Here is a 25614-nt window from a genome sequence, read left to right on the forward strand (position 1 = left end):
CCAGCCTTTGGTCTTTAGGCTCTAGTATTCATAAACTGCTTCACACATCTTTGCTTTGCTTATGCCTTTCCCTAATCTGAGAGGTCTTTTATACCTTTATTTCCTTTATCAGTAGCCACTTACCCTTCAGGTGTCACTCTTCTGAGAAGATTGTCACAAACTTCTGGCCAGACTAAGTGTTCTTCTCTGTGCTCCCCAAACTTCTGGTGAATACCTCTATTGTGTCTATTAGAACATTATACTGAAATGGCCTATACATGTTTAATCTCTAGCACCTAGCACAATGTTGGGGCAGATAGTAAACATGAAATGCTTGTAGAACTAAGCAGATTGCCCCCAGTTGTGGGAGTATCTACCAAGAAACAAATGAATCCAACTCAAATCTCTGGTAGACAAGTTCAATTTACCAGTTACCAAGTGTCCAGTGTTAAAAAAAAAAAACAACCATGTAAAACTCAGCAAAGAATTTAAAGATGGGTAAATAAATGCCTGGGAATAGAATACTATAAAAGAGGAAAGCAGATGGGTATGGGGGTGGGTGTGTGTGACTTGCCTTAAACATTTTATAAAACCAATGTAATCAAATCAATATAAGAATAAACAAATAGATCTGAGTAACAGAAAAGTCCAGAATTATACAATATAATGTTAGACAAAGATGTTAGAATTATATGACATGAATTTTAAAGGAATCATCATAAAAATGCTTCAACTAACAATTACAAACATGCTGGAAACAAGCAAAAGAAGTAGAGAGAGAAGCCATAAATAAACAAATGAAAATTATAGAACTAAAAAATTACTTCATCTGAAATATATAATGAAACAATGGATTCAACAGAAGAATGGAGACAATGAAGAAAAGAATCAGAGAATTTTAAGAGGGCAACAGAAAGCACCCAACATGAACAAGAGAAAGGAAACAGACTGAGTGAAAAATAAACTCAGGAACCTAACAAGGAACCTACTGTATATGTATAGCACAGGGAACTATATTCAATATCTTATAATAACCTATAAAGGAAAATAATCTAAAAAAGATATATATATGTAAAACTGAATCATTTTGCTGTATACCTGAAACACTGTAAATCAACTATATGTCAGTAATATTTTTTTAAAAGACCAAAAAATAAAGAACCATGCAATAGGACAGAAAAAAAGTCTCAGAAACCTGTGAGACTACAGCAAAATGTGTTATATTCGTATCATCAAAGACCCAGAAGAAAAGTTAAAGAGTGTGGGGCTGAAAAAGTATTTGAAGAAATAATATCTAAAAACTTCACTAATATGGCAAAAGACATAAACCTACACATTCAGGAAGCTCAGTGAACATATAACAGTATAAACCCAAAGAAATCCACATATTATTGTCAAATTGCTGAGAAACTAAGTAAAAAAGAAAAAATATTGAAAGTAGCAAGAAATAACACATACAGGAGAAAAAATAATTTGAAGGATAGTCAAAATGTTTTTGTATAGAATCTAGAAGGAAACAGCACAACATTAAAGTACTGAAAGAAAATAACTATCAACCCAAAATTCTACATCCAGCAAAAATATCTTTCAGGAGTGAAAGGGAAATCAAGGCATTTACAGATGAAGGAAAACTAAGAGAATCTATTGGCAGCAGGCCTACCCTGAAACTCTAAACAGAGGGGAAATAAGAGAAGGAATCCTGGAACACCAAGAAGGAAGAACAATGGAAGAGTAAAAATACAGGTAAAAACAACAGACTTCCCTGCTATATGGGTATTGAAATTACGTTTGACAGTTGAAACAAAAATTAAAACACGATGTGATGTGGATCTAATGTATGCAGAGGAAATATTTAAGGCAAATACATTATAAAGGGTAAAGAGATGTGAAAAGAGGTAAGGTTTGAACCCTTTGCTCAAACTGGTAAAATGTCAATTAAAACGTCAATACCAGTAGACTGTGGTAAGATTCATATATGTATGTATGTATATACATATATAGATATGGACATATTTACACATGTAAACACATGTACGTATTTATCTATACATGTACATATGCATATGTGTATACATGTGTACACATATATATTCACACATATAAAACTAGAGCCAACACTAAAAAAAACTATATAAAATCTGAAGCTAAAAAATTTATATGGAAATTAAAGGTGAAAAACAAAGTTGGAAGGCTGATACTTTTCAATTTCAAACTTACTACAAATGTACAGTAACTGAGACAGTGTGATACTGTCATAAAGACAGACATATAGATCAACGGAATAGAATTCAAAGTTCAGAAACAAACCAACATATGGTCTACAGTCAATTGATTTTTGACAAAGGTGTCAAGACAATTCAATGGGGAAAGAATGGTCTTTTCAAATGGTTCCAGGACATCTGGACATCCACATGCAAAGGAATGAAATTGGACCCATATCTCACATCATACACAAAAATTAAAATGAAATGGATGAAAGGCATAAACGTAAGAACTAAGAAGAAAACACAGGTGTTACTCTTCATGACTCTGAATTAGGCAATGGTATCTTAGATATAATACCAAGCACAAGCAAAGAAAAAAAATAGATAAACTGGATTTTTGTGCCTCACAGACCAATTGCAAGAAAGTGAAAAGACAATCCCAAGAATAAGCAAAAGTATTTGCAAATCATACATCCAATAAAAGTCTAATCCAAAATACATAAAGAATTCTTACAAGTCAACAATAGAAAGATAAATTACCTAAAGAATGGGCAAAAGTTTTGAATAGATATTTCTTTTAAAAAAGATATATAAACATCCAATAAGCACATGAAAAAATGTTTAAGATCAGTAGCCATTAAAGAAACACAAAATAAAAATCTCAGTGAGCTACTACTTCACACCACCAGAATGGTTATAATCATAAAGATAAACAAAAACAAGTGTCAGGAAGGATGTGGAAAAACTGAGACCCTCATAAATCACTGGTGGAAAAGTAAAATGCACCTGCTTTAGAAAATAGTTTGGCAATTCCTTAAGAAGTTAAACACAGAGTTACCATATGACTCAGCAATCCCTTTCCTAAGTAGATATACCCAAGAGAACTGAAAATATAATATCTGTTAACACAATAACTTGTACATGAATGTTCGTAACAGTACTATTCTTAATAGGCAAAAGGTGAAAAAAACCCAGATGTCTATAAAATGATGAATGGATAAACAAAATGTGGTGTATCCTTACAAATGGAGTACTTTTCAGCCATTTAAAGAATGAAGTATTGATAAATGCTATAACATGGATGAACCTTGATATGCTGCATGACAGAATCCAGACATAAAAGACCACATACTGCATGATTCTATTTACATGAACTATTCAGAAAAGGAAAATTCATATACAAAGAAAAGTACAAAAGTGGCTGATACGGGCTGGCGAAGGAGAAGGAATGAGGAGTGACTGCTAATAGGTACAAGGTTTCTTTTTTTTTAAAGTGATGAAAACTTTCTGGTATTAGTGCTGATGTTTGTACAACTTGATGAAAACCTGAACTGTATCCTTTAACAATATGGTAATTTTAATGGTATGTGCATTATATCTCAACTTTTTAAAAAGCACATTTAGGGGACTTTCCTGGTGGTCCAGTGGCTAAGACTCTGCACTCCCATTGCTGGGGACCTGGGCTGATCCCCAGTCAGGGAACTAGATTCCCACATGCCACAACTAAGACCCAGCACAGCCAAATGAATAAATAAATTTCTTTTAAAAAAGCACATTTAACAAAATGAAAACTACAACATATCAAAATATGTGACATACCTAAATCAGTTCTGAGGGGGAAATTTATAGCACTAAATACATTAAAAGTGAAGAAAAATCTTAAGTCAATAATCTAAGTTATTGTCTCAAGACTGAAAAAAAGGAGAGCAAAATAAACCCAAAGTAAGCAGAAAGAAGGAAAAAAGATAAAAGAAGAAATCAATGGAATTGAAAACAGAAAGACTACATTGAAAATCACAATGAAACAACAGATGATTCTTTTAAACGTTCAACAAAATTGAAATTCACAGATTACTAACATCAAGAATGAAAAGAGGGTACACTAGAGACTTAGAAGATATCAAAAGAATAATAAGAAATACTATGAATAACTCTTCACATATAAATTTGACAACTTAGATAAGATGGGTCAATTGCTCCAAAAGCACAAACTATTGCAACTCACCCAGTATAAAATAACTTGAATAGACTAATAAAGTTTAAGGAAAATGAATGTTAATTAAAATCTTTCCCAAAAGGGAAAGCTCTAGGTCCGTGTGGCTGCAATAGAGAATGATACTGAACATTTTGAGAAAATTTAACACTAATTCTGAAATCAAGGAATTAAGAAATTAGATACTCAAGAAAAATCTAAATAAATGGAAAGACATGCTGTGTTCATGGAAGATGCAACATACTAAAGATGTCAACTTTCCCCAAATTGAGACAACTAGGTTTTTTCCCCCAAAATAGCCACACTCAGACCAAACTTCAGACCTATGAATTCATAATTCTAGGGGTAAAGCCTAGGCACTTATTGTTTCAGAAAAAAAAAAAAACCTATCCCTACCCAGGTCATTCTGACTTACAGCTTACAATGCCAGTCTCTCCAGTCACTATCTCTAGAGTCATGGGGCTGAGAGTCCTGTTTTCTAACTGTCCACCAAGTTGACATCAGTTCAGTGCAAAAGAAGCCTATCAACTTCCTTCTGGACCTCCCCAAACAACCACACTGGTCACCACTTTGGTCACCGCTTGAATTTTCCTGATGTGCAATTCTGAGTCTTTAACTGATATGAGAGGGGTATCTCACATTCAGGTCAAAACATTATGGGAAGGGGTTGGTTCTGGTGCCACAAGTTCCCTTCTTCTTCCCACCTTCCTCAAACCCTCCCAGAGGGGCCCAGGGAAGACCTGTAGGAATGAAAAGTGTCTGTCCTTGCTTCACAGAACACTTGTAGCACTTGTCCACCTGGTCCCCAAAGAACATCTCATTCTGGTTAGAGGAACTGCTCCAGCACTCAAAGAGAGTCAGGTTGGCATTTGTTGGACGGATCAGGTAGAAGATCTTCTCACCCTGAAACAAAGATGGAAGGGCCAAAGACATCAAGGGTTTCCAGTAAAGACTTCCAGGAGTCTCCAAAAGAATATTCTCTCATGTTCCAGGACCATGTAGTATGCTAGAATTCTTTCTGTCCAAGGATCATTTATATACAAATATGGAAAACTTAAAAAGTTCCTTTTCACTTTGTACTTTTAAGCTTCTATAAGGTTAACAAAAACAATCGGGAAAGGGCATTTCAAACAAAATTGTCAACTTAAGACAAATGTACACCAAAGGCTCCTGCAATACCAAATGAAAGTGTCCTCTACAGATGAGCAGATCAATACTACCAGCCCCAGGAGAATTTAAGGCCACATTACTAATGAGAAGAAAATTGAATTTGCCTTTAAATGCCATTTGCAGAGAGTGTTTCTTCTCACACCTGTAATCACAGCTAATAAAAGTTTAAAAGTTCAGTAATCGCCCAAGGACTTCTGGAAGATTATATGTTGGGTGATTATCTGTTGGAAGAACACTTTATTTCTTAATTATGCTTTGCCTGGATAATCACCACATAAGTTGTTTGGCAGAAAAGAAAGAAAAACCCACTAGCACAAAAATCTCCCCAACCCATAGCTTGATTAGTTTAACCAATATTTCATGACAATACATTTCAGTGTAGAAAAGCAACACTAGAAAATATCTACTGTACAACTGGAGAAATTTGAATCAGATCTGTAGATTAGATAATAGTACTATATCAATATTAATTTTGATTCTGATAACTATATTGTGATGATATAAGAAAATACCCTTGTTTTTAAGAAATACACACTGAATTATTATAAGATAAAGGGATATCATGTCTGAAAATACTTTTGAGTGTTTCAGAAAAAATATATATGTAAGATTATTTTATTATGTTTGCTTCAGAGAAAGAGAATATAATAAAATAGTAACATAGGAATTTGAGTGAAGGGCACACAGGAAATCTTCCTATTAGCAATTTTTCTGTAAAAATGAAACTATTTAAAAATTAAAACGTTAATAGGGGAAGAGATAGGGAGTTTGGGATCTCCTGCTATATTTAAAACGGATAACCAACAAGGTCCTAGTGTATAGTACAGGGAATTCTGCTCAATGTTATATGGCAGCCTCAATCAGAGGGGAGTTTGGGGGAGAATGGATACATGTATATTTATGGCTGAGTCAATTTGCTGTCCACCTGAAACTATCACAACATTGTTAATGGCCTATACTCCAAAATAAAAAGTCAAAAAATAAAATAAACAGTTAAATATAACATTTGCATAATAGCACTTTAATTTACACACTCCAATTTCTTCATGATAAACAACTAGTTCAGGATTTGAGATCATTTGTACAAGAGCCATATCCAAGTTTCTGCTCTTTTCTTGGCATTTCTGATAAGAAAACTAAATAACATGAACAGTGGTAGAAAACAATAAGTTATTTAAGAAATTTGTTTACCAGACCTCAAAAATCCTTTAGTCATTGACAATCAATATGCTAATTACAAAACTGTAACAACCATGAAAAGGGAAACTATAGTAAGGCTGACATTTAAAAAAACCATCTCAGACTTCCCTGATGGTCCAGTGGTTAAGAATCTGCCTATCAATGCAGGGGACACAGGTTTGATCACTGATGCGGGAAGATTCCATATGTCTTGGGGCAGCTAAGCCTATATGCCACAACTACAGAACTGCATTCTAGAGCCTGCGAGCCACAACTACTGAGCCTGTATGACACAACTACTGAAGCCCATGTGCCCTACAGCCCATGTTCTGCAACAAGAGAAGCCAGTGCAATGAGAAGCCCATGCGCCACAGCTGGAGAGTAGCCCCCACTTGCTGCAACTAGAGAAAGCCTATGTGCAACAATGAAGACCCAGTGCAGCCAAAAATAAATAAATAAAACTTTTTTAAAAAACCAAACACTTCATACATGCTCTATCTTCAGTGGTAGCAGTCATGCAACTATTTATACAATTGTCAAAATTCATTAAACTATAAACTTAAAACCGATGAATGTCATAGTAACAAAAATTATAATTCAATAAACTTGGGAGGAGGTTGAGTGTCTCATGTTACCAGAAATTTCTGCAGTAAATACGGACATTTCCATACCTAGAGGTAGGAGTACAGATTGGTTCAATTAAGATAACAAAGAAAACCTTAGACATCTGTTGTTATTTTTAAAAAAGTTAATCATCAAAACTATGAAGCAGAGACAACTTATACTGCATATCCACTCAATACCCAACCTTGATAAGAGTAGTTATGTGTAAATGTTACCCAAATAGAATCTGGGATGCAGGTAGGCCTTAGCAGCCTGTTTTATGCTACCACTTGAAACAAACAGGGAGGCCCAAGGCCTGGCTGTCTTCAGAAACCATACCCATCCTTACCTTGAGCACATGGTACCAGACCGAGGTGCCACCAAAGTCAATGTGAAAGTCTGTATAGCTATCCCGCACGCTCATGAGGCAGTACTTCTGCACGTTGGGCCTCTCAAAGATACACTCCTCTGGCCACAAGTTCTCCACCCATGAGAGCTTCCGAACAATCTTGGGTGTCTCCACAAGGTTAGAAAGCCTATCAAGGAAGGGGTGGAGAGCAGATGTCAGCTGATTGGGAATTGAAGGTTGAAGCCAGTATAAAATGCCCCCCATCCTAGTGAGAACCAGGGAAGACAAAGAAGTTCTCTCCACAGAATCCCCAAGAGCACATAGTACACTTATTTTTGTAAGACAAGTCAGCATTCTCTTTCTACTCAGCTATGGAAGTTCCAAGTCCCAGCTCCACAGCCATCCCCAGTCACAGGTGATCATTTCCTCCACTGAATGCTCAGAATCTCCACACCCAGGCCCACTCACTTGGCATGTGGTGTTTAATAGTATTGTATTGTCCCTATGTCATAGTGTCTTCTTTATGAAGATCAAGTAGAGAAACCTGTCAGAGCTCAGTTTCAGGTAAAGAAGTGTTTATCTGGGACAGTGGCGCTATCCTGGGAGTTAAACAGTGACCATGCCACAATCTACATACCAGAAAAAAAGGTCTAAGGAAGCTGTCCTGGATCTTAAAAGAGACAAAAATTAATTAAAACAGCCACTGAATAATCTATCCAATGCTAGAAACTGTAAAGGAGAAACATGATTTGGTTGTTATAATGTGAGCAACTACCCTAGAAAGTATAAACCAGCTCCCCATGCCAAAGGAAGAAACCACCCGAAGGAAGGGAGAGGAACACTAATACATACTCAGTATATACAAGTCCTGGGTACTCTGTGAAGCTTTTTACTTACCCCTGCCCCTCTTACCTGGTATCAGAGAATTCCAAACTAATAACATTGAGGACTTTCTCCCTCTTCCCGCTATAATAATATTTCACAAAATCACCAAGCTTCATCTTGCAGTCGGCCTGGCGGGCCACATCAATCACATCAATCTCTTTGTCAGAACCTGGAATAGAGACAGGCTCTGTACCAAGTGGCCTCAGGGACCAGGGAACACTCATCCCCTAATCAGTCCCTAGAGTGACCTTACACTGAAAACTTCTCTCAATGTATTTGTCTACACATATATGGGAAGTGGGGGAATTATTCCCTGGTGGCTCAGATGGCAGAGAGTCTGCCTGCAATGCAGAAGACCCGGGTTCAATCCCTGCGTCGGAAAGATCCCCTGGAGAAGGAAATGGCAACCTACTCTAGTATTCTTGCCTGGAAAATCCCATGGACGGAGGAGCCTGGCAGGCTACAGTCCATGGGTCGCAGAGTCGGACACATGTGGGAAGTGGGGGTAGGTATTCCTCACACTCTCCTTAGACCTATGTGCCAGGTCCAGACATGCTAGGGCAACAGAAATGCCTGACACACAGTCTCACAGTACAATCCATCTGCCTGGGTCCTGCTTCCTCACTTCTCTTCCTCTCCCCTAAAACTCATGTCCAGAATACAACTAGCATATGAGGGCAAAAGTCAAAGGCTTTCTCATTTCAACAGAGTACAAAGAGGTCATAACAATCTTTGGAATTCCCCAGGTAAAAGATGGGGCTCAGCCTGGAGTTTGTGGTCTATTAGAAGGAAAAGGTAGAGAAGGCAATGGCACCCCACTCCAGTACTCTTGCCTGGAGAATCCCAGGGATGGGGGAGCCTGGTGGGCTGACGTCTATGGGGTCACACAGAGTCGTACATGACTGAAGTGATTTAGCAGCAGTGGGAGGAAAAGGCAGAGAAGGCAACGGCACCCCACTCCAGTACTCTTGCCTGGAAAATTCCGTGGACGGAGGAGCCTGGTAGGCTACAGTCCTCGGGGTCACTAAGAGTCGGACACAACTGAGCAACCTCAATTTCACTTTTCACTCTCATGCACTGGAAAAGGAAATGGCAACCCACTCCAGTGTTCTTGCCTGGAGAATCCCAGGGATGGCGGAGCCTGGTGGGCTGCCATCTATGGGGTCGTACAGAGTTGGACATGACTGAAGCGACTTAGCAGCAACAGCAGCAGGAGGAAAAGGAAAAAAGACCAGGATTTTGGTTCTAGCTTTGCCTAAGAATGACTCTGGGCAAGGTACATCACCTCAGATTTCCAAGATGGCTAGAAAAGAAATGAAAACTGGAAGGGAAGGGTCATATGTTTTGATGGGAGTGAACAATGTCACAGTTAAAAGGGTCTGTGGCGCTTACCAACATAGTGTTCCACATCCCTCACAGTGAATGATGGTGAGGGCAACGTCATCCCCAATCCATCTTTCTTCAAGACCAGGATGGGCACACTGAAGCTATTCTCTTCCAGGAATTCCACGGTCAACTGACTTCCAGTGGGCTTCAGAATCACTTCATCTGAACTGTGGGCCACACAAGAGAAAGCATGAACCCTACAAGCTCTGCTACTGAAGGCCTCACTGGATGCTTTCACTCACCAAAGGTGTGGGGTCTTCCTGAGGGGACATAATGTGGGCTGGCAACTAATAAGTGGCATAAACTTCACATCCCAGCTAAGAAATGACCTATCGAAGGCAAGAAGCCAGGCCACTGGCAGAGGTGGGAAGTTAAATCCAGGATATCCTGTCAATATAACGCTCTTCTTTAGATGACAAAGGAACAAACCAGTCAATAGCCTGCCCCAGAAGAAAAGAGGTATCAGACAAGTTTAGCTGATTTACACTAACCCAGTGCAGCACCTTGGGCTTCCCTGGTAGCTCAGCTGGTAAAGAATCCACCTGCAATGCAGGAGACCTTGGTTTGACTCCTGGGTCAGGAAGATTCCCTGGAGAAGGGATAGGCTACCCACTCCAGTATTCTTTGGCTTCCCTGGTGGGTCAGCTAGTAAAGAATCCACCTGCAATGCGGGAGACCTGGGTTTGATCCCTGAGTTAGGAAGATCTCCTGGAGAAGGGAACAGCTACCCCCTCCAATATTCTGGCCTGGAGAATTCCATGGACTATACAGTCCATGGGGTCGCAAAGAGTCAGACAGGACTGAGTGACTTTCACTTTCAGAGCAGTACTACCCCATTTTAAAATACTGGAAAATAGAGAAAAGATTGATTTAGAAAACAAAAACAATTTTTACAACCACTCTCTTCACATACATAGTTAGTTAACTAGAAAACAGGGGTTTCTGGTTTTCTTAAAATCATGTTGGAGAAAAAGATGGGCTATTTGACAAATTGTGTTGGGATAAACATCTGGAAAAATATTAAGATCAATGTCTGGCTCATTATTTACATAATTCTATATGGAACAAAGATTAAATTAGAAAAAAATAAAGCCACAGGGTAGAAAAAATTATGGAAAAGACAAGGCCCAGTAGCCATAAAAAATAGTAATAAGTAAATTAAACTACCTAAAATTTAAAATTTTCTGCATGGAAAGCTATTAAAAATCAATAAGAAATAGGCAGTAACCCAACAGAAAAACTGTCAAACAATGTAAGCAGATAGTTAACAGAGAAGAAAAATAAAGATGACTTATAAATGCATCATAATATACATGCTTCCTTAATCATGTTTCACATGGAAACAGTGAAATCTCATTTTTTATCTTATTAGAAAGGCAAAAAAAAGTTTGATAATAAATAGTGTTAGCCCGGGGATGGGGGAGCCTGGTTGGCTGCCGTCTATGGGGTCGCACAGAGGCGAATACAACTGAAGCGACTTAGCAGCAGCAGCAGCAGTGTTAGCCAGGATAATAGGGAAATAGGGACCCTCACACATTGTTTAGTGGGAGTATGAAATGATGTGGTCACATTAGAAACAACCTAGCAATATCTATAAACATGTTTAAAGCACATACCCTTTGACCTAGCAGTTTTACTTTTAGGTAGTAAATCTACACGTACACTCACTCACATATTCAAACACTTAAGTACAAAGACATTAACTGCAGCGTTTTTTTCCTAATAGCAAAATACTAGAATCGATTTAAATGTTCATCAAGAGGACTGCTTAAATAACTATACATTCATACAATGGAGTACTAAATATCCATGAAAAGGAATGAAGAACATCGGAATATGCTGTTATGGATTGACCTCTAAGATACAGAATTTATATTTTTTAAAAAGCAAGATATAGAACAGTAAGTGTTTCTATTTGTGTTTTTTAATTTTAAAAAAGGGGCAACACACACATTCATATATGTCTGTATAAGCAAAAACTATTTCTGAAAGAATGCACAAGAAATTGGTTGACTTTGGAGAAGGGACCTGAGGGGGGTAGGGTAAAAATGAGACTCATTGCCTTTAAATAAAACAAATATTAAGTTGAAGAAATACTTATAATCCTAAATAACACTTCATTTACAGGAGAGCTGAAAATGGTCAAATGAATTAAAAACTAAGCAAAAGAGTGTTTTTATTCATTAATTTTTCTAACTCATTATTTTTGTTCAAGTAGTTTATTTTCAATAAGCCAATCTTAATTTTTTGAGGAAACAAATATTTTCTTGATTGGAAAAGAAATACATGACTACTCAAAAAAATTTTTTTCCAGAAAGTTTCCGCTTCTCTACAATGAGAGAATTAAAATTTCTGGTTTTTAAGACTCTTTCTAGTTATAGCATTCCCTAGGTACATGTAAATATCCTCTCCTGACTGAGGCAAAAACTGCCTCTCTATCTACTCATAGTTTCTACAAGTAGACCTTAATGTACTCTGTACATCAAATGAAACTCTAACAATGTTTCTCAGAAACTGACTAAAACAGAAGATCTCCCCACAAAGGGAACTCACAGAGCCCTGCAAACATCCCCAAATGATGGAGGCACCTAGTGGGACAGCCAGTAGAAAAGCTGAGAAGAGATGGGTCCCAGCTTCCCAGAGCAGTAGCGTTCACTGGCCCTTGGAGTAGGGGGTCCTCACCTGTCAAAGGTCCTACTCCGGAGCTCTCGAATGAATGTAGGGCTTCCCGTCTTCACTGGCTTCCCCTTGTGTGTATCATGGCCTTTTGAAGATACACGGCGTTTTTTCACTAAGCCAGAAAAAGACAAGAGACTGAGTCAAAATGGCTACAGGCTATGGTTCTAAAAGCAAAAGGCTCAGCAGATCTTGCTTCTCTTCCAATCTAACAATGCACTGGGGCATCTGGAGTCAAGGAAGCCCTCATGGACTCAGAAAAGCACTTGGTGAGGATAGGTGCTTCCTTTGGGGAATCCCTAAATAAGGGAGGGAGGTGAAACTGCATTTCTGCCCTCTGAGTGGAGCAGCTGCTGGCCTGCAGGGCCTACATAAGCTTCTCCTATTTCCCAAGGGAGACAAATCTGAAGCACTCAGGCAAAGGCAATTTCCCTTCCAAGCTTCCTTTGCTTTGTCTGTCTGGATTGCCTTCTCTTTAAAACCCCAAGATCTACTTACTAATGGAGGGCCCATGTAAGACCTCACAGTTGGGGCAGTGGTAGAGGTCAATGTCAGCAGCCTTCTCCTCTTCGACACCAACACAACTAGAAAAGAGAAAATCAGCCAATGTTTGTGGAAATTTTATTTTTCATAAGGTCTAGAACTGTGTTGTTCAATACATAATTAAGTAAAATTTTAAATGTAGTTCCTCCATCACTCTAGGAACATTTCAAGTGCTCAATAGCCACATGTGGTTACCATATTGGGCAGATTATCAAACTGTTTTGTCAACGCAAAAAGTTCTATTGTACCACAACGGTCTAAAATAATTATGACAGAGCTAAAAATGTACAGACAATAAAGCTTCATTAAGACTCAGAATGGTCAAAGCTGGAAGAGAGTCTAGAGCAGTGCTGTCTGACAGAAATATAATGTGAGTCAAATACATAATTTTAAATGTTCTAATAGCCCCATTAAAAAGGTAAAAAGAAACAGTGAAGTTAATCTTAATAATAATTTAATAATAATATTTTATTTAACCACTATATCTAAAATATTATTCCTATATAAAATCAAACATTTAAACTTTATTGCTGCTGCTGCTAAGTCGCATCAGTTTTGTCCGACTCTGTGAGACCCCATAGACGTCAGCCCACCAGGCTCTCCTGTCCCTGGGATTCTCCAAGCAAGAATACTGGAGTGGTTTGCCATTTCCTTCTCCAGTGCATGAAAGTGGAAAGTGAAAGTGAAGTCACTCAGTTGTGTCCGACTCTTCGCAACCCATGGACTGCAGCCTACCAGGCTCCTCCGTCCATGGGATATTCCAGGCAAGAGTACTGGATTGGGCTGCCATTGCCTTCTCCTAAACTTTATTGAGCAATTTATTAAATGAAAAGGAATGAAAACAGTGCTTCCCTCTCAGTGAAGGATTATGGTAACCATTTTTTCTTCCTTATCTGTATTTCCTAATTTTCTACAATGAACATGCATTATTAATTTCATATTATAATATCTGAGAAAGACATAATTTTGGAAATCTCAGTTTACATGTACGTGAGCTAGTAATCTCACAAAATGTAAACCCTTCCTCACCAAAGAAGTCATCAGCAGCCCTCTAAAAATCTTCTGGCTAAGATCTAACTCTTAAAATCTTTGGTCAGCCACACAGAACAGGGAACATAAAAATAAGGCAGAGCTCCAACCATTTTGGTTCAAGACGATGCTCATGAACTGACTTCCTGGAATCAGGACGCCATCACCTTCCCCATTGCTAACCCTGTAAATCTGTTGCAGATCAATAAATTGGGGACATTTTATTTCATAAAAGCATTAGTCCATTACAGATTGGAAATTAAAAAAAAAAATACCCTGGTCCTTCACCTCAGAAAGTCTCAGAAGCACTATGTTAGAACTTGGTCAGGTAGAAGCTGTACATTCTCCCAGACCCTTACAACTCAGGGCTGGGCTAGGGGTGGACGTCCCCCTCATTTTCCAGTGAGACTCTGAAATCATCTCTCCTCTATCTTTGTATAAGATTTCCTACTCTTCTGAGTTTTGTATCATTCATCCATACCTCTTCCCACTCCTCTTCACTGTCAGCTACTCATCTCCCAAACATACCTTTTTCATTCATTGAGGAACCTGCTCACAGATTCCTCTCCATCTCAAGTCCTGCCAACCTCTCACGTGACATAGTAAAGGATATAGAGGCCTAACATCCCAGCCTCTTAGCACATTGACCTTCTCATCTTCAGAGATTCCACTCCAATTTCAGCTACCAATTCTCATGGCCATCCCGCAAAACCCTATCAATACTTGCAACTGCTACACCTCTGGAATATAAAATGCACACATTACTCTCTGACCACAAGGTCATCCATCCAGGTCTCATTCTTTACACCTGTTCTTTGCCCTCAAAATCTCTTGATTCTACTTTTCACCTGTTCAACTACTATTGCCTTCACCCTTCTTCCCTATCTAGTTTATAGATTCCATCATTCCTCACTTCAACCATTCTCTTACAGATACCCTCAACTCACTTGCCCCACTGCCTTTACATCACTCCCATGTGCAAATCCAAGCCCCGGCTCAATCCACTGAACCACTGGACATGGCTAGAAGAAAAAAAATCATTAAATGGATTGGTGCCACAATATACTAAGTGTCCAAAATATCTAAGCCATAGAATAACCAACACAACATTGAAGGAGAAGAACAACGTTGGAAGACCAATGCTACCTGACTCAAACACTTATTGTAAAGCTACAGTAATCAGAACTTCCCTGGTGGTCCAGCAGTAAAGACTCTGCTTCCAATGCAGGGGTAGCAGGTTCAATTCTTATCAGGGAACTGAGAGCCCACATGCTGCATGGTGTGGCAAAAATTTTAAAAAGCTACAATAATCAAGACAGTATGGTACTGATGGAAGAATAAACAGATCAATAGAACAGGAAAGAGTGCCCAGAAACAGATCAACAGAAATAGAGTCAACTGATCTTTGATAAAGGAGCAAAGGTAATACAATGCGGCAAAGACAGCCTTTCAACAAATGGTGCCAGAACAACTGAACATGCAAACAAATGAAATTACACACAGACCTTATACTCATCACAAAAAAGAACTCAAAATGGATCACAGACTGAAATACAAAATGCAAAGCTATAAAACTTCTAGAAGATAACAGGAGAAAATCTAGATAAATTTAAGTTTGGCAATGACTTTTTAGATGTTATACCAAAGGCACAGTCCATGAAAAATGAGAATTGATATGCCAGACTGCATTATAATTAAAACCCTCTCTATGAAAGGTAGATAATGAAAAGATAAGCCAAAGACTGACAGTAAATATTTGCAAAGGACATATCTGATAAAGGACTGTTATCCAAAATACACAAAGAACTCTTAAAACTCAACAGTGAGAAAATGAACAACCCGATTAAAAACGGGCATAAGATCTGAAGAAACACCTCACCAAAGAAGGCGTACAGATAGCAAATAAGTATATGAAAAGGTGTTCCACTTCATATATCAATAGGACAATACAAATTAAAACAATGAGATATCACTATACACATAACAGAATAGCCAAAATTCAGAACACTGACAGCACCAAATGTTGGCGAGGAGGTGGAACAACAGGAATTCTCATCCTTTGCAGGTGAGAATGCAAAACACAGCCACTTTAGAATACAATTTGGCAGTTTCTTACAAAACCAATTGCACTCTCTGTATTGAAAGTAACTAAAAACTATGTCCACACAAAAATCTGCACACAGATGTTTATGGCCACTTCATTCATAATTGCCAAAATCTGGATGCAACCAAGATGTCCTTCAGTAGGTGAATGGATAAACTGTGGTACATTCAGACAACTGAATATTATTCAGCACTGAAAAAAAATAAAAGAGCTATCAAGCCATGAATAGATATGAAAGAAACTTTGAAAGAACACCATCAGGCTACATATTTTATGATTCCAACTACATAACATTCTGGAAAAGGCAAAACAATGGGGACAGTAAAAAGATCAGTGGTTGCCAGGGGATGGCAGGCAAAGAGAGATGAATAGAATGTAAAGGACTAAGGCTGAGACTTCCCTAGTGGCTCAGACGGTAAAGCGTCTGCCTACAATGTGGGAGACCCAGGTTCTATCCCTGGGTTGGGAAGATCCTCTGGAGAAGGAAATGGCAACCTGCTCCAGTACTCTTGCCTGGAAAATCCCATGGATGGAGGAGCATGGTAGGCTACAGTCCATGGGGTCGCAGAGTCAGACACAACTGAGCAACTTCACTTTCACTTTTCATGAATCTATAATTATTAAAAAATAAAATTTATTAAAAAAATATGCCACTCCAAAAACAACCTATGAGCCCTAACAGAGCAGGCTGTCCTTCTGATCCTTCTAACTCCACACCCTACAAGACTTTCTCCAGACCAGGGATTCAGCAGCCCATATACTACATCTAGTAAACTCTGAATATGAATGCTAAGCCTTCTCTTTTCTCTTCCCTTTGCTACACACTCTGAAAGCTGTGGATTACCCTTCTGCTGCTTTAAAGAGAGTGGTATCCACTTTAACTTGATTTCACTTGGAACAAAAATGTGGAGTGTGTGTGAGCTTATAAGCCTGATTTTCTCTATCTCCCACTTGAAAATGGTTTAACCCAGCAGTGCCTTATACTATCTACAGTATTATATCCTATAGCAAGAGTCCAAGGGACCCAAGTTTGAATTGTGGTTGAACAACTAACTGGGTGTGTAGCTTTGAGCAAGCTATTTAACCTCATGAGAGAAAATAACAGCTCCAAAGAGCTATTTGAAAGATTAATCGGTCACTTCTGGTTCAGGAATAATGGAGTAAATGTACTTCTCCCTATTACTCTCACTAAGTACAGCTAAAAATCTAGGACAGTAAGAAAAATAAAAGGTAAAATGACTCTGAAAAATGGAGAGAAGGCAGCCTGACCAGATGACAGCAGTACCTGAGGTAGTGAGTGTCAACAGACAGCAAGTGGGGGAACCTGGACTTCTACTTCTACCTGGCAGTAAAGAGTAGTACCTACCCCTTACCCTGACAATGAAGTGCAGTGTCTGAAGAAGTCTGCAAAAACAAGATATAATAACATCCAGAGTCTCATAACGTAATACCCCAAATATTCAGGATATAATGAATATAATGACTCAGCTTATCAAGAACAAGAAAAATCACAACTTGAATGAACAAAGAAAATCAGTAATCTCACTAATGAGATGACACAGATGCTGGAATTATCCGACAAATTTTAAAAGAGAAACCACAAAAATGCTTCAATAACAATTATAAACATGCCAGAAACAAATGAATAAATAAAAAGTATAAGCAAAAACTAGAATCTCTGCAAAGAAATGGAAAATATAGAAAAGAACCAATGACATTCTTAGAAAAAACTGTTGTTGCTTAGTCACTAAGTCATGTCTGACACTTGTGAGACTCCATGGACTGTAGCCCACCAGCTCCTCTGTCCATGGGGTTTCCCAGGCAAGAATACCAGAGTGGGTTGCCATATCCTTCTCCATGGGACTCTTCCCAACCGAGATCAAATCTGTGTCTCCTGTATTGGCAGGCAGATTCTTTACCACTGAGCCACCAAGGAAGCCCTTAGAAAAAACTAAAGCAACTTAAATGAAAACTCACTGCATGGGCTCAACAGCAGAATGTAGACAATAGAGGGAAAAAAATAGTAAACCTAAAGACAGAACAACAGAAACTATCCAATCTGAACAACAGAAAGAAAATAGATTGAACTGTGAACAACTATAAGTCAAAAAATTGGACAACCTAGAAGAAACAGATTAATTCTTAGAAACATACAACCTGAAAAAACTGCATCAGGAAGAAATAGAAAATCTGAAGAGACTAATAAGGAGATTGAATCAGTAATAAATACAAAAATTTCCCAAAGAGAAGAGAAGCCCAGGACCAGATGACTTCATTGGTAAATTTTATCAAACATTTAAAGAAGAATTACCACCAATTTTTCTTAAACTCTTTTTTAAAAAATCAAAGAGAAGGGAACACTCCAGAACTCATTTTATGAGGCCAGGATTACCCTGGTACCAAAGACAGGTAAGAACACTACAAGAAAAGAAAACTACAGGTCAGTATCCCTGATGAATACACATAGAAACATTCTCAATAAAATACTAGCAAACCAAATTCAGCAGCAAACTAAAGGGAACATTTCCCAGGATCAAATGGGATTTATCCTTGAAACACAAAGCTGGTTCAACATAAACAAATTAATAAAGGTGATACATCACATTAATAGAATGAAAGAAAAAAGTGATCTCAAAAGAAGATACAGAAGCATTTGACAAAATTCAACACTGATTCATAAACACTCAGTAGGGTAGAAAAGAAATGTACTTCAACATAATAAAGGCCATATAAGATAAGCCCATAGCTAACATCAGACTCAATGGTATATGGTTGAAAGCTTTTCCTCTAAGATCAGGAACAAGACAAGGATACTCACTCTCACCACTTCTATTCAATAGAGTACTAGAAATCCCAGCCAGAGCAATCAGGCAAGAGAGGGGGAAAAGGCATCAGAATTGGAAAGGAAGAAGCACAATTATCTGTTTGCAGGTGACATGATTTTATATATAAGAAATCCTAAAATTCCATCCCAAAACTGTTACAGCTAATCAATAAATTCTGTAAAGTTATAGGATAAAAAGATTAACATGCGGGACTTCCCTGGTGGTTGAGAATCCACCTGCCAAAGCAGGGGACACAGGTTCAACCTCTGATCTGGGAAGATCCCAAATGCCATGGGGTAACTAAGCCCATGCATCAAAACTGTTGAAGCCCATGGGCCTAGAGCCCATGTTCCACAAGAAGAGAAATCACCATAATGAGAAACCCACACACTGCAATAAAAGAGGAGCCCCTGCTTACTGCAACAGAGAAAGCCCACACGCAGAAACAAAGCCCTAGCACAACCAAAAACAAAAAATTAATTTAAAAAATTAATATGAAAAAATCAGTAGTATGTTTATAAACCAAAAACATTATCTGAAAAATAAATAAAACAATTCCATTTACAGTAGTGCCAAAAACTATAAACTACTTAGGAATAAATTTAATCAAGAAGGTGAAAGATCTCTACACTGAAAACTACAAGACATCAGTGAAAGAAATTGAAGAAAACACAAAGAAATGGAAGGATATCCTGGGTTTATGGATTGGAAGAATCAATTTTGTTGAAAAGTCCACATTGCCCAAAGCCATCTATAGATACAAAACAATCTTTATCAAGATTCCAATGGTAATGATACAGAGAAGATTACCATGGCCCCTGTGCAAGTCAGTCAGTTTGGTTGGTCACTTGTGTCTGACTCTTTGTAACCCCATGGAATGCAGCACTCTAGGCTTCCCTGTCTATCATCAATTTCAGGAGTTTGTTCAAACTCAAGTCCATCGAGTCAGTGATGCCATCCAACCATCTCATCCTCTGTCGTCCGTTTTTCCTCCTGCCTTCAATCTTTCTCAGCATCAGGTCTTTTCTAATGAGTCAGTTCTTCGCATCAGGTAGCCAGATTGTTGAAGCTTCAGCATCAGTCCTTCTTTCCCTTAGGATTGACTGGTTTGATCTTCTTGTAGTCCAAGGGATTCTCAAGAGTCTTGTCCAACACCACACTTCAAAAGCATCAATTATGCAGCACTCAGCTTTCTTTATGGCCCAACTACCACATCCATATATGACTACTAGAAAAGCTATAGCTTTGACTAGACAGGTCTTTGTCGGTAAAGTAATGTCCGTTTTTTAATATGTTGTCTAGATTGTTTCTTATAGCTTTTCTTCCAAGGAACAAACATCTTTTAATTTCATGGCTGCAGTCACCATCTGCAATGATTCTGGAGCCCAAGAAAATAAAGTCTGTCACTGTTTGCATTGTTTCCCCATCTATTCGCCATGAAGTGATGGGACCAGATGTCATGATCTTAGTTTTTTCAATGCTGAAGTTTTAAGCCAGCTTTTTTACTCTCCTCTTTCACTTTCATCAAGAGGCTCTTTAGTTCTCTTTGCTTTCTGCCATAAAGGTGGTGTCATCTGCATATGTGAGGTTATTGATATTTCTCCTGGCAATCTTAATTCCAGCTTGTGCTTCATCCAGCCTGGCATTTCACATAATGTTCTCTGCATATAAGTTAAATAAGCAGGGTGACAATATACAGTCTTGACATACTCCTTTCCTAATACAAAACCAGTCTGTTGTTCCATGTCTGGATCTAACCGGTGCTTCTTGACCTGCATTCAGATTTCTCAGGAGGCAGGTAAGGTGGTCTGGGATTCTCATCTCTTAAAGAATTTTCCACACTTTGTTGTGATCGACACAGTTAAAGGCATTCACATAGTCTACGAAGCAGATGTATTTCTGGAATTCCCTTGCTTTTTCTATAATCCACAGGATGTTGGCAATTTGATCTCTCATTCCTCTGCTTTTTCTAAACCCAGCTTGTACATCTAAAAGTTCTAGGTTTATGTACTATTGATGCTTGGCTTGGAGAATTTTGAGCATTACTTTGCTAGCATGTGAAATGAGTGCAATTGTGCAGTAGTTTGAACGTTCTTTGGCACTGGAATGAAAACTGACCTTTTCCAGTCCTGTGGCCACTGTTGAGTTTTCCAGATTTGCTGGCATATTGAGTGCAGCACTTCAACAGCATCATCTTTCAGGATTTGAAATAGCTCAGCTGGAATTCCATCACCTCCACTAGCTCTGTTCATAGTGATGCTTCCTAAGGCCCACTTGACTTCGCATTCCAGGATGTCTGGCTCAAGGTGAGTGATCACACCATCATTATTATCTGGGTCATGAAGATCTTTTTTGTGTAGTTCTTCTGTGTATTCTTGCCACCTCTTCTTAATATCTTCTGCTTCTGTTAGGTCCATACTGTTTCTGTCCTTACAGTGCCCATCTTTGCACGAAATGTTCCCTTGGTATCTCTAATTTTCTTGAAGAGATCTCTAGTCTTTCCCATTCTATTGTCTTCCTCTATGTCTTTGCATTGATCACTCAGGAAGGCTTTCTTATCTCTTCTTGCTATTCTTTGGAACTCTGCATTCAGATGGATGTATCTTTCCTTTCCTCCTTTGCCTTTCACATATCTTCTTTTCTTAGCTATTTGTAAGGCCTCCTTACAACCATTTTGCCTTTTTTGCATTTCATTTTCCTGGGGATGGTTTTGATCACTGCCTCATGTACATGTTACTAACCTCCATCTATAGTTCTTCTGACACTCTATCAGAGCTAATCCCTTGAATCTATTTGTCACTTCCACTGTAAGGGATTTGATTTAGGTCATACCTGAATGGTCTAGTGGTTTTCCCTACTTTCTTCAATTTACGTCTGAATTTTGCAATAAGGAGTTCATGATCTGACCCACAGTCAGCTCCCAGTCTTGTTTTTGCTGACTGTATAGAGCATCTCCATCTTCAGCTGCAAACAATATAATCAGTCTGCTTTTGGTGGTGACCATCTGGTGATGTCCATGTGTAGAGTCTTTTCTTGTGTTGTTAGAAGAGGGTGTTTGGGGAAAAAAAAAAAAAAAAGAAGAGGGTGTTTGCTATGACCAGTGCATTCTCTTGGCAAAACTTTGTTAGCCTTTGCCCTGCTTCATTTCGTACTCCAAGGCCAAACTTGCCTGTTACTCCAGGGATCTCTTGACTTCTTACTTTTGCACTCCGGTCCCCTATAATGGAAAGGATATCTTTTTTGGTGTTAGTCCTAGAAGGTCTTGTAAGTCATCATAGAACCATTCACCTTCAGCTTCTTTGGCACCAGAAGTTTGGGCATAGACTAGGGTTACTGTCATATACAATGGTTTGTGTTGGAAACAAATAGAAATCATTCTGTCATTTTTGAGATTTCATCCAAGTACTGCATTTTGGACTCTTCTGTTGACTATGATGGCTACTCCATTTCTTCTAAGGGATTCTTGCCCACATAGTGGATATAATGGTCATCTGAATTAAATTCGCCTATTCTGGTCCATTTTAGTTCACTGATTCCTGAAATATCGATGTTTTCTTGCCATCTCCTGTTTGACCACTTCCAATTTATCTTGATTCGTGGACCTAACATTCCAGGTTCCTATGCAATATTGTTCTTTACAGCATCAGACTTTATGTCTATCACCAGTCGTATCCACAGCTGGGTACTGTTTTTGCTATGGCTTAGCCTCTTCATTAATTTCTCTACTCTTCTCCAGTAGCATATTGGGCACTTATTTACCTGGGGAGCTCATCTTTCAGTGTCATATATTTTTGCCTTTACATACTGTTCATGGGGTTTCAAGGCAAGAATACTGAAGTGGTTTGCCATTCCCTTCTCCAGTGGACCACATTTTGTCAGAACTCTCCATCATGACCCATCCATCTTGGGTGGCCCTACACAGCATGGTTCATAATTTCATTGAATTAGACAAGGCTGTCATCCATGTGATCAGTTTGATTAGTTGTCTGTAATTGTGGTTTTCATTCTGTCTGCCCTCTTATGGATAAAGATAAGAGGCTTGTGGAAGCTTCCTGAGTAGTGGACTGGCTGTGGGGGAATCTGGGTCTTGCTTTGCTGGGCAAGGCCATGCTCAGTAAATCTTTAATCCAATTTTCTGTTGATGGGTGGGGCTATTCCCTCCCTGTAGTTCAGGCCAAACTATGGCACGAGTAATGATGACCTCCTTTAAAAGGACTTATGCCAGCATGCCATGGCTCTGTTGCATTTCATCTCTCTCATGAGACTGTTGCATTCATTGCCCCCAATCCCACGGCAGGTCACTGTCGACCCACGCCTCTGCCAGAGACTTCTGGACACTCACAGGCAAGTCTGGCTCAGGCTCTTGTCAGGTCACTGCTACTTTCTCCTAGATCCTGGTACACACAAGGTTTTGTTTGTGCCCTCCAGAAGTCTGTTCCCTCAGTCCTATGGAAGTCTGTAATCAAATCCCACTGGCCTTCAAAGTCAAATTCCCTGGGGGTTCTCAGACCCTATGCCAGATTCCCAGGTTAGGAAATCTGTTATGGGCCCTAGAATTTTCACAAAAGTATGAGAATTTCTTTGGTATAATTGTTTTCCAGTTTGTGGGTCATCTGCTCAGTATAAGGATGACATGCAAATTCATGAAGCATTTCATATTTTTGAATTGAGAGAGTAGCACTGAAACATATACACTACCATATGTAAAATAGGTAGCCAGTGGGAATTTGTTATATGACTCAGAGCTAGACCCAGTGCTCTGTCACAATACAGAAGGGTGGAATGGGGTGGGAGAAAGGAGGAAGGTTCAAGAGGGAGGGGACATACATATACCTGTGACTGATTCATGTTGATGTATGGCAGAAACCAACACAACGTTATGAAGCAATTATCCTCCAATTCAAAATAAATCTTTAAAAATATTCCAATGGTATTTTTCTAAAGAAGTAGAAAAAACAACATTCAAATTTATATGGAACCACACAGGACCCAGAATAGCTAAAGCAATTCGGATAAAGAAGAGAGTGGGAAGTATCACATTTCCTGATTCCAAATTGTATTACAAAGTTATGGTAATCAAAACAGTGTGGTACTGGCATAAAACAGACCCATAGACCAAAGGAGCAGTATCAAGAGCCCAGAAATAAACCCTGCATACACAGTCATCTAATAATGGACAAAGGAGTCAAGAATACTCAGTGCAGAAAAGACAAGTCTCTTAAATGGTGCTGGGAAAATTGGATATTCAAATGTAAAAGGAGGGGCGGTCCTAAGATGGCAGAGGAATAGGACAGGGAGACCACTTTCTCCCCCACAAATTCATTGAAAGAACATTTGAACACTGAGCAAATTCCATAAAAAAACTTCTGAATGCTGGCAGAGGACATCAGGCACCCAGAAAGGCAGCCCATTGTCTTCGAAAGGAGGTAGGAAAAAATATAAAAGATAAAAAGAGAGACAAAAGAGGTAGGGACGGATATCCATCCCGGGAAGGGAGTCTTAAAAAAGAGAGAAGTTTCAAACACCAGGAAACACTCTCACCGACGAGTCTGTGGCAAGCCTTCGAACCTCAGAGGGCAACATAACCGGGAAGAAAAATAAGTAAGTAATTAAAACCCAAAGATTACGTGCCTAATGGCAACTCCCAGTGGAGAAACAGCACAGATGCTCCGCATTCGCCACTAGCAAGCGGGGTCTGGACAGGCAGGCCCAGGCTGCATTGCTTAGGATAAGGACTGGGCATGAATGCCCGAGGGCAATCTGAGGGAACTAACTTAAGATAGCAATCCAGACTGTGGGATAGCTATCCCATGAAAATCCCTAACCTAAGACACTGCCAGGCCTGTTCATAGAACAAAGGACTAAGCAGAGCTAGCAGGCTGCAGAACGGCCCATCCCCCGCTGGAGACAGGCAGGTGAGGGCAGCCAGAGCCAGAAGGGGGCAATCGCGGCCCCAGAGAGGCATCATCTACCAAACTGCAAGCAGGCTTCATTGCTAACCAAGACTTCTTGGGATTCTGGATGGTCGACATCCACCAGAAGGGTCACAGCCAGAGATCAGCTCCCAGAAGAGACATATCACATACCTGAGAAGGCACGCCAGTTGTACACCCAGAAAACTGAGCGGCTGGGACCGGGGAGGCAATAAGACACAGCCCCCAACTGGGGGCGACTGCGCTTACCAAGCACCTGGTCACCTGAGCTGCTCGGACCTGTGAAGGGCACAAAACACAGGCCCAAACAAGTCTGCGCCTTTGTGGAGTACCCAAGAACCTGAACCTGAGCATCTTAGACCTGAGAACTGCACGCAACCCAGGGCTCACCTCAGACAGCTCCTGGCAGAGCAACCTAGAGCCTGAACAGTGTAGACTGGGAAAGCACACACACTGTGAGCGGGGGCAAACCCAGTGTGGCCGAGGCACTGCAAGTACTCCCCACACAAGCCAGTGATATTTGCTTGCAGTGTTCTGCCCTCCCCACAGCACAACTGAACAAGTAAGCCTAAAAAAGTGACCACCACCACCCCCTCGTGTCAGGGTGAAAATTAGACACCGAAGAGACCAGCAAACAGAAGAAATTAAAATAAACAGAGGGAAATGCTTTGGAAGTGACAGGTGCAATAGATTAAAATCCTGCAATTAGCACCAACTACATAGGAAGGGGCCTATAGATCTTGAGAAGTATAAGCT

At 39.3% G+C, this 25614-nt stretch overlaps 1 protein-coding gene across 8 annotated transcripts in view; it reads right to left on the reverse strand.

The window, feature by feature from the left end:
- Nucleotides 1–25614, reverse strand: part of PHF8 (PHD finger protein 8) — a 97832-nt gene that overhangs the window by 53386 nt on the left and 18832 nt on the right. For all 8 annotated transcript variants that reach the window (XM_070783798.1, XM_070783795.1, XM_070783800.1 and 5 more), the window contains 6 exons: nucleotides 12923–13008; nucleotides 12431–12539; nucleotides 9755–9915; nucleotides 8390–8531; nucleotides 7478–7664; nucleotides 4917–5079 (listed from right to left, as the gene is read on the reverse strand). In XM_070783798.1, the coding sequence (XP_070639899.1) occupies nucleotides 4917–5079; nucleotides 7478–7664; nucleotides 8390–8531; nucleotides 9755–9915; nucleotides 12431–12539; nucleotides 12923–13008 (848 nt within the window). The remainder of the gene's footprint in view (nucleotides 1–4916; nucleotides 5080–7477; nucleotides 7665–8389; nucleotides 8532–9754; nucleotides 9916–12430; nucleotides 12540–12922; nucleotides 13009–25614) is intronic.

Source organism: Bos indicus, chromosome X (genome assembly GCF_029378745.1).
Source record: "Bos indicus isolate NIAB-ARS_2022 breed Sahiwal x Tharparkar chromosome X, NIAB-ARS_B.indTharparkar_mat_pri_1.0, whole genome shotgun sequence".
Classification (NCBI taxonomy): Eukaryota; Metazoa; Chordata; class Mammalia; order Artiodactyla; family Bovidae; genus Bos; species Bos indicus.